The sequence below is a fragment of the Saccopteryx bilineata genome, chromosome 12 (genome assembly GCF_036850765.1).
Source record: "Saccopteryx bilineata isolate mSacBil1 chromosome 12, mSacBil1_pri_phased_curated, whole genome shotgun sequence".
NCBI classification, from domain to species: domain Eukaryota; kingdom Metazoa; phylum Chordata; class Mammalia; order Chiroptera; family Emballonuridae; genus Saccopteryx; species Saccopteryx bilineata.
In genome coordinates this window covers 27,841,682-27,852,528 of record NC_089501.1, presented here as the reverse complement: position 1 = coordinate 27,852,528, position 10,847 = coordinate 27,841,682, and the positions used below count along the sequence as shown (strand labels likewise).

Genomic DNA, 10,847 nt, shown 5'->3' with positions numbered 1-10,847 from the left:
AAACTACAGACCAATATCTCTAATGAATACAGATGCTAAAATACTAAACAAAATACTGGCAAACCGAATACAACAACATATTAAAAAAATAATACATCATGATCAAGTGGGATTCATCCCAGAATCTCAAGGATGGTTCAACATACGCAAAACGGTTAATGTAATACACCATATCAACAAAACAAAGAACAAAAACCACATGATCTTATCAATAGATGCAGAAAAGGCTTTTGATAAAATACAACACAATTTTATGTTTAAGACTCTCAACAAAATGGGTATAGAAGGAAAATATCTCAACATGATAAAGGCCATATATGATAAACCATCAGCCAACATTCTATTAAACGGCATAAAACTGAGGACTTTCTACCTTAAATCAGGAACAAGACAGGGTTGTCCACTCTCTCCACTCTTATTCAACGTGGTGCTAGAAGTTCTGGCCAGAGCAATCAGACAAGACAAAGAAATAAAAGGCATCCATATCGGAAAAGAAGAAGTAAAGCTATCACTTTTTGCTGATGATATGATCCTATACATCGAAAACCCGAAGGACTCCACAAAAAGATTATTAGAAACAATAAACCAATACAGTAAGGTCGCAGGATACAAAATTAACATACAAAAGTCCATAGCCTTTCTATATGCCAACAATGAAATATTAGAAAACGAACTCAAAAAAATAATCCCCTTCACGATTGCAACAAAAAAAATAAAATACCTAGGAATAAACATAACAAAGAACGTAAAGGACCTATATAATGAAAATTACAAAGCATTGTTAAGGGAAATCGAAAAAGATACAATGAGATGGAAAAATATTCCTTGTTCCTGGATAGGAAGAATAAATATAATCAAAATGGCCATATTACCCAAAGCAATATACAAATTTAATGCAATTCCCATCAAAATCCCTATGAGATTTTTTAAAGAAATGGAACAAAAAATCATCAGATTTATATGGAACTATAAAAAACCCCAAATAGCCAAAACAATCCTAAGGAAAAAGAATGCAGCTGGGGGCATTACAATACCTGACTTTAAACTATATTATAGGGCCACGATAATCAAAACAGCATGGTATTGGCAAAAAAATAGACACTCAGACCAATGGAACAGAATAGAAAGCCCAGAAATAAAACCACATATATATGGTCAAATAATCTTTGATAAAGGGGCCAACAACACACAATGGAGAAAAGAAAGCCTCTTCAACAAATGGTGTTGGGAAAACTGGAAAGCCACATGCAAAAGAATGAAACTCGACTACAGCCTGTCCCCGTGTACTAAAATTAATTCAAAATGGATCAAAGACCTAAATATAAGACCTGAAACAATAAAGTACATAGAAGAAGACATAGGTACTAAAATCATGGACCTGGGTTTTAAAGAACATTTTATGAACTTGACTCCAATGGCAAGAGAAGTGAAGGCAAAGATAAATGAATGGGACTACATCAGAATTAAAAGTTTTTGCTCAGCAAGAGAAACTGATATCAAAATAAACAGACAGCCAACTATATGGGAACTGATATTTTCAAACGACAGCTCAGATAAGGGCCTAATATCCAAAATTTACAAAGAACTCATAAAACTCAACAACAAACAAACAAACAATCCAATAAAAAAATGGGAAGAGGACATGAACAGACACTTCTCCCAGGAAGAGATACAAATGGCCAACAGATATATGAAAAGATGCTCAGCTTCATTAGTTATTAGAGAAATGCAAATCAAAACTACAATGAGATACCACCTCACCCCTGTTAGATTAGCTATTATCAACAAGACGGGTAATAGCAAATGTTGGAGAGGCTGTGGAGAAAAAGGAACCCTCATTCACTGTTGGTGGGACTGTAAAGTAGTACAACCATTATGGAGGAAAGTATGGTGGTTCCTCAAAAAACTGCAAATAGAACTACCTTATGACCCAGCAATCCCTCTACTGGGTATATACCCCAAAACCTCAGAAACATTGATACGTAAAGACACATGTAGCCCCATGTTCATTGCAGCACTGTTCACAGTGGCCAAGACATGGAAACAACCAAAAAGCCCTTCAATAGAAGACTGGATAAAGAAGATGTGGCACATATACACTATGGAATACTACTCAGCCATAAGAAATGATGACATCAGATCATTTACAGCAAAATGGTGGGATCTTGATAACATTATAAGGAGTGAAATAAGCAAATCAGAAAAAAACAAGAACTACATGATTCCATACATTGGTGGAACATAAAAATGAGACTAAGAGACATGGACAAGAGTGTGGTGGTTACCAAGGGTGGGGGGGGAGGGAGGACATGGGAGGGAGGGAGGGAGAGAGTTAGGGGGAGGGGGAGGGGCACAGAGAACTAGATAGAGGGTGACGGAGGACAATCTGACTTTGGGCGAGGGGTGTGCAACATAATTTGATGACAAAATAACCTAGACATGTTTTCTTTGAATATATGTACCCTGATTTATTAATGTCATCCCATTACCATTAATAAAAATTTATTTAAAAAAAAAAAAAGAAAAAAAAATTTGAAAGAGATTTCTATTATATGCATATACTATATTACTATTTCTCTAATAAGAGTCAACCATTTAGATCAAGCATCTAAGATACTTTGTATCTTCCTACATTGTAAAGTGGCTTCTTCAGAATAAATGTGAAGAACTGAAATATGAGCCATGGTTTATGAACAATTTTTAGATCTTCAGAGCACAATTATCAAATTGCCTTCAGATATATCGTAGCAGCTTGTGCCGTCAACCTCAAGGCATGACTGCCCATTAACTTCTCAATTCTGAAGATCTGTACCTTTTAATCATTTCCCATATGGTAAGCTCAAAAATATGTTATTGGCATATCTGTGATTTAATTAATGAGCTAAAACTTTTTTTTTTTGAAAGATAGAAAAAGAGAGAGATGAGAAGCATCAATTTGTAGTTGTGACACTTTAGTTGTTCACTGATTGCTTCTCATATGTGCCTGGGGGATGGGGAGCTCAAGACGGGTCAGTAACCCGTTGCTCAGGCTACCCTGGGCTTCAAGTCAGCGACCTTTGGCTCAAATCAGCGACCTTGGGATCTTGTTGATGAGCCCGCGCTCAAGCTGACGACCTTGAGGTTTTGAATCTGGGACCTCAGTGTCCCAGGTTGACACTCTATCCACTGAACCACGGCCAGTCAAGCAGCTAAAACATTTTTATACATTTGTTTGCTTTTTGCATTTCTTTCCTACAACCGCCTTAATCCAGACTTCTGCACATTGTTTCCATTGAGAGCTAACATTTTTTGGTTTTGTTTTTTTGTGTTCTTTTATTGATGATCTTTCAGCTATTAATATACTTATCTCAGGAGCTGCTGTAGAATTCAACTACTGATGCAGTGGAACTTGATGAACTTGAACATTCTGTGAAAAGTATTTTTTTCCTTTTTATTGACTTTATTGAGGTGACAACTGGTTAACAAAATTATACAGGTTTCAGGTGCACAATTCCACAGCACATCATCTGTCCACCATCTTGTGCGTTCACCACCCGAATCAAGCCGTTTTCATCACTGTTTATGCCCCCTGCACCCTCTTCCGCCACCCCTGAGACCTCCTTCCCTCGGCCGTCACCACACTGTCGTCTGTGCGCATGCGTTTTTCTTTTTCTTTTTTTCTTTTCCATATTTTATTCACATGTGGAATCTAATGAATAAAGTGAACTAACAAGCAAAATGGAGAACTTGAACATTTTTAATACGCTTATTAAAAAAGCAATATAGTATACTTTTATGAGCTTTGCCACAACCTGGGTTCAAATCCCTTACAAAAAATAGCCACTAACCAGGATTAGGATTAGGATTTTCACATTACAGAATTGTTGTTGAGAAAATATATACGAATCACTTAACACAATGTCTGGAAGAAAAATAAGCAGCCAGGAAAAAGTCGCTATTAATATAATGATCACATTTGATCTAGTTTCAGAAATTTTTGTTATCACAATCATAGTACTGATTCAAATTGAGTTTATTCACTGTCAACCTTCCATCACACACTTGATACTTCTTTGTTCAGTAGTACATCCCCAATGCTAAATTCCATGGCCCTGAATTTCCGAGAGAGGAAGAAAGGGGTGGGAAAATTTCTCTTCTTTGGTAAAGCAAGTTGCCTGAAATCTGCTTGTTTCAGATGCTCCGATATGGTTGCTATCCCACCTGCTTGTTTCCTTCTGGGCTGGTGTGCCTCTCCTCACAGCAGAACATGTTATCTGAGTTGATGAACATGAGAACTGAGCGGTGCTCCTGGGTGTCTCCGCCATTGCTGGTGAATATTTACAGCAGCAGCTTGTTGCTGGAGAAACACTATGTGCTTTGTAGAAAGGTTTTCCTTCGAGATGTCAAAACTTTCAATACTTCATTCTTTCCTGTTTGGTGGTGCATCAGGCATCACACTTTCCACAGGATGCAGTCAATGTAACAACTGTGCATGGCCCCTCAATGGCATTGCTTGATATTTATTTATTTATTTATTTATTTATTTATTTATTTATTTATTCTGGCCTTGTGCATGGAAGATATCTATAAATGAATGAACTCTTTTTTTAAAAAAAATATCCCATTGAAAATACCATCTGGCATTTAAAAACTAGGAATGCAAAGAATAATTCGTTTCTGTGTGGCTGCTCTAGTTGCATTTCCATGACCTGTGATTCCTTTGCTATTTCAAAAGGTGTTTTGGTAGGACTATCTCATTGGTTTTTATTTTATCTAAATATTTTTTTAATTGAGCAACTAGTATATGCCTGGCACTGCACTTTCTGTTATTACTAAAAGATGACTTTGGATAAGAGACAATAAATACATGAAAAGAAATCTATCAATTTAGGAAATATATGCTAAATACCAAATGCGAGTTACAACCACCTGGGGAAAAAATCCCACAGTATTGAACTTCTGTCTTTGTAAAACAGCACAGTCTTGATATCTCATCCAAGTTACAGTTTGGGGGAATAAAGTCAAAGAATACAGTCTTAACAAATTTAACAAAACACAGGTTGAAAAATGTTTAGATAGTGTAGCTTCTTGGAACTTCTCAATTTCCTAATGAGTTTTGTGGTAACGTGTTCTCTTTAGGATACTTGCCAGGTCCTTGGAAGCCCCAAGCGGAGGCTAACAATCCCTTTATGCCTATAACCACACCATCTTGAAATTCTTTTCTTTTCTTTTATGGTTTCAGAGGGCCTTTAGCAAGCACTGTTCGGATCTAGCATCGAGGGTCTGAGTACTATTGATATAAGAAATAACCAAACCTGTAGATAATTTTATAAGCGTTTGATGACGTATGCCAGGGAGCAAGATCTCCAATGCTCTGGAGAGGGACAGGTCTGCAGCTTTTCTTATACATTTGAAATTCAGGAGAGAGCAGAGGATTACCTGAAGATGGGAGGAAGCAGTGTGGGGGACTGGATTACAGGATAGCTAACAAGATTATGTGCTCTCTTGAGCGTTAGTACTCCCTTTGAGGGATGTTACATCTATGGTTTCAAAGAGGTGTTAATTTGGATACTAAGAACAATGAACAGGGTTGCCTTAAAAACTTTCACTACAGACGTTAACAAGATTATGTGCTCCCTTGAGGGCAGATACACCTTCAAATGGTCTGGAGAAGAGGATTGCTTCTGCCCCTTTAAAGGTGTTAATCCATATACACAAGGAAATGGAAGGACTGGCTTAAAAACCTTTTAGTAAAGAAGTTATAGGCCTGGGATGCGACTACCCACCAGGACCTGCCCAGTTAGGAATTTATGATGAGATCATCCTGTGAGGTTATTTTGGGTCACCAAACTTGGACATACCCCCCTTTTCACCCACAGTGGGCAAATTTGAAGTTAAATTTAAAACAATAGCTTCTGGTGGGATGAAATGAACTTCTTTTATGATATTAGTTCTTTTTAGCATCCCATAGATGAGCTGTTCCAGAGATCCACTCATTTCTAGTAGGCTAACCCATACATTATGCATCTATGGCTTCTGGTATGGATATGACTTCTAGTAAACATCTTTAGTTGTCCTTCACTCACTGTTTATGTACAATGCAGAGAATAGATGCAAAATTTCACGTTGAAAAAAAATTTATGGAAGTTACAGGTTGGAGACTTTCCCTCTCGTTTTAAACCATTCTAAGTACTGGAAGGATATTTATATATCCCTGTCGCTTGTTTTTACCTGGAAGTATGATTAAATGTAATTAAAATACCCAAAACAAGAATATAGGTCACAGATCAGAAATGGATGTTTACTCTGTGAACCTGAAATGAACTTTGGATCTTTTTTTCTCCTTCCAACAATATAGCTGTGGTTTATTGTCCACAACCCTTGCACTCAGTATCAGTCCCTGGAGAAACACCACCACCCACCTGCTGTCCCCACCCTCCCAGCACACACACACACACACACACACACACACACACACACACACACCACAAATAGGAAAGCAGCCAAGCTTCTGTATAAACAACTTTTATTTGTACATCTACATTTCTTAGCTTAGAGATCCTTATATTCTGTAGATTTTTTTTCTTCTATCTTACAATACTTAAGCTGGTGAAAAATCCAGGGAGAATGTCTTTGGACTGTAGCCATGATAAAATTTTACTTGATGTTTCTGAAAGCACCCACACCACATTCCTGTGATCGGCTTCATTCAGCATGAAGTGGAATAATCATTTCTAGTTTCAAAGGTCAAATGCCACCTCCTGTCATAGATAAGCACATACCCACAGAGCAGGGCAGGACAGAGATTGTAGCAAACGACAGAGAAATGTCAAGGAGGGTAAGAGCCTCCCCTGCAGGAGTGGGTGGTTTGGCTCCATCCCCGTCTGTCCCGTCTCCTTAAACAGGACCAGGCCATTACATATCTACTTGCCCTGCTAGAACCTGAACATTTGCCTTCTTTCCCCCTAAGGTTTGACTTCTTTAATATCTGAAAGTATTTTTAAGTTCCACCTGATTGTTTGCCAGCCATGTATAGATTAACTAGCTAAGCACTTTTATGTGAAGGTTACTTACCTCATTCAAGAAGTGCTGACCAGAGGCATGACAGTAAAAATTAGGGATAAAAGTTTTGCTTAGCATTTGAGAAGCAAAACATATTCTTTATTGAAGAAAGTAAGACCGTTTCCATACACGGTCATGTGAATTCACCATTCAAATTGGGGAGGTTGTGACTAGCCTTATGCTGTAAATTGATTGAAGAGTGAAAGAAGGGATCTCTTTCAAAACAAGAGAACAGAAAAAGGAATACTGTACAAGAGCAACTGGAAAGAAGCTAAACAGAAAAAGATATGAATAACACTTGCTTTAAAAAGTCAGTGCAGAATCTATAGTCTGACACATCCTTTGAGAAAGGAGATTATTATAACACAGCGAGAAAAATAAAATAGCTGTATATTACAAATGGGTCATTGTGATACTTGTAGAAAATATTGGAAGTAAAAGTAAATGGCAAAATAAAAAATAAAACCACCCAGGTGGGTCCTTTCCTCACCCATTCACCTGAAGAGCTCCAGTACACCCTTCAAGTCCCAGCTCTAATGTCACCACTTCCTGAGAAGCCACCATCGATCCTGCCTCCTTTGTGTTCCCTGGCACCTTACCCATGGCTCCATTTACAACATTTACTCTTTTTTAGGGATCATTTGCATTTCAGCTACCTCTTTTCTCTCTCCGAGACTGTAAGGATTGTAACTTGTTTTTTAGGTTTTTTTGTTTGTTTGTTTTGCTTTTTTACTTTTTGCATTCCTGGTATCTGACAAAGGTGATGGGTATTCTATCCATTTAATCAAGATCTGCTAAGATGCTTCATGTAGAGGCAACCATGCGTCCACATATGTTTGGAAAAAGATAAAAATCAATGAGGCACTTCATAAAGAAGTAGATATCCTTCTGCTAAGTACAGATGAAAAGCTTGGTTATTATACATAAAACATAGAAAGATTCTGAAAGGTGAAGGGAAGACAGACAAGTGACCCAAAAAACAATAAGGTGATGAGTTCCCGAGTTTTCTTGTTAGCTCATATATCCCAGACTTGGAAGTGACAAAGTCAGCAACCTGGAAACGTCAAGTACAGACAGAAAAAAAGCCCCATAAAAGTCCCACTCTCTCTCTATCTAACCAAAAGAACAAAATAAAAATAGTCTAGCAAGAGAAAAAACAATAGCCGCTCCACTTCAGCCAAACACCACAGTAAAGACCATGACCCCACCCATGTCAGCAAAGACAGAGTGGGGAGCCTAGACTTCTACCCTTGTCAGGCTGTGATCAGGTGCCCCAAGCATCCTGCCAAGGTGGTGTTAGAGAACGCTGAGTAGGAAACTAGTAATTTCATTCCCACTTGATGATGATAAAGTGGGAATGTCGGCCCTGTCCACAGTGTCAGTGGACACCCATGGGGGCAATACCAGGCACCCTGTACATTCCAGCCAGAAGAGCATCAATGGAGGTCAATCAGAGAGAATTCCTACCATGTCCAGTAGCAACAAGGGTCCCCTCTCACCCTAAGTGTCAATGGAGGCTGAGTAGGAAACACGTATCAATAATGAGGCAATATCCCTAATTTCTCTGCTAGGGTATTAGAGAAACTCAGCTAAAACAGAAGTTTTAAATAAGATCCAGAGTCAAATAACATAATACCTAAATTATCCAGGTTTCAGTTGAAAATCATTCAACACATTGAAAAGCAGGACAATCTTTTTGAATGAAAAAAGATGACAGATGTCAATATAAAGATGACACAGATGTCAGGATTATCTGACAAGGATTTCATAGCAGCCACCATAAAAATGCTTCAATGAGCAATTACACACATTCTTAAAACAAATAAAAAAATATATAAAGTCTCAGCAAAGAGATATAAATTCCCAGTAAAGCACTAAATGATACAAAGAACAACCAAATGGAAATTTTAGAAATAATACAGTAACTGAAATATAAAAAAAGGATGAACTCAACAGCATAATGAAATAGACAGAGAAAAGATCAGTGAACTTGAAGATAAAACAATAGTAATTAGCCAATCTGAACAACTGATAGAAAATAAAACAAAAAAAGAATGTATATCGCTTCAGAGATCTGTGGAATGAAAACAAAAACCAGTGGAACTTTCTATATTATTAAATAATTTTGGATGCAAATTGTATTATGTAAAGGCCTTTGTGACCCCGAGGCTGTTGAAGAATAAGTATAATCAAAAGGACAAATACAAATCTTTGGTGTACTAATAGAACACCTAAATTAGACCCAGGGTAGACTAAAAGTGAATGTAGCCTTTGAAGGTTCACAGGTTGGCACTAAAGAATACAGTCTATGCAGTAGTGAAATCAGGTTTATTTACCATGATCACCAAGTAGATATGAGGTGATGTTAACATGTTGTCTTCAAATCTATGGAGCTTCAGAATGAGCAGCTAGGCTCAGTACAGCTCTGCTGCTGGTGGGGTCACTTTTGTGCATATTTTCTACCATCTCGACAAAAAATGCCAACTTGTGTGTGTTGACAAGTTTTCTGAAATTTTACCCAGGTAAGACACTTAATAGTCTAAAATAACCACATTTAGACCTGTTTTCAACCTATGTGAATTACCAGTGAGCAGGATGGGAATATTTTTCTTTTTCGGTACGAAATGTGGAATAAAAATTTTATAACAGATCAATATACTCAATTCACAGATCTTTCCTCAAGATTTAACTTGTTAAAGCCATTAAATTTGAAGAAACCCAATCATAATAAAAGAACACAGGATTATATATTTTGGCTTTTGAGAACCTCAGAAATATTTTGTTTCCTAACGTTTTAATTAAAACGAAAATAAATGAAATTTCAAAATCACTTTCAAATTCTTGTGATGATACTAACATAACATGGGTTATTCCAATCCTATTCACAAGTCTGGTGTTGCCAGCTCCATAAAGTTTATTGATGATAGTAAGATTTGAATATCTGGTGTCCAGACAATGTTCACAGGCTCCTTCTGCCTTTAAGAGATGTAGAAGAGCAGTTTTAGGTTTGGTCTGTCTTTATTTCCAAATCTGAACAATTCTTACACATTCAAACACGTGCCAGACTCGACAGGAACACTTTCCTCCTGCTATGCTGAGGCCACAAGTTTCCCTGAGAAGGTCGTCTCACAGAGGATTCCCAGTTCTAACGCTGGTCAACAGTTTCCAAACAATGTAACAGTGTGAATAGAGGACTGTATAAAATAGAAAGTTCTTTCAAAAAGATGTTGGGTATGTTTTTGTAATAAAAAAATAGATATATATACATCAGTCTTCTTCGTTAAAGGTTGGCAAGTGTGTTTTCAATTTTAAAATGTCTGAAATTGGCTCTTTTCTTTCTTGATAGAAGCTAAGTCCAGTGATGTGTTCAACATCTGTGATCCGAGCTCTGTGTAATTTCAACAACTCTTCAACCCATAAGGATTCATGCTTCCCATGCTATGAGGGTGGGAAATAAAGAAGAAAAGTCACTGGGAAACAGTCAGTTCACTTTCCTTACAAGTTCTCCATGTCCCCAATTTTAATCAGCTCTGACACTTGTAGCAGATGCCACAAGATTTGTTAGTTAGGCATAATCCCTGCTCTTGAGCAACTCACCACCTAATATATATTATGCATGTTTATTTAATTAGATGTATCAAATTTGGGGAAAGAAAAGTATACCTGGATCAGATGCTCATTTATTGCTTTGGTGCAAGAAATTGGTGCAAGAAATTTGAATGGTGTGGGGTCAAAAATTGTTGGAAAAGTTAAGCAACATGGGATGGTAGAAGGCATATGGGAAACAGCATAAAGAAACTTGGATT

The 10,847-nt window shown here is 37.3% G+C and overlaps 1 protein-coding gene across 1 annotated transcript in view; it reads right to left on the bottom strand.

Annotated features, from left to right (window-relative positions):
• Positions 1 to 6,488: 6,488 nt before the first annotated feature.
• Positions 6,489 to 10,847, bottom strand: part of ENPP1 (ectonucleotide pyrophosphatase/phosphodiesterase 1) — a 68,366-nt gene continuing 64,007 nt past the window's right edge. Inside the window, exon 25 of the mRNA XM_066247732.1 lies at positions 6,489 to 10,479. Coding sequence (XP_066103829.1) covers positions 10,309 to 10,479 — 171 coding nt within the window. The 3' untranslated portion in view covers positions 6,489 to 10,308. The remainder of the gene's footprint in view (positions 10,480 to 10,847) is intronic.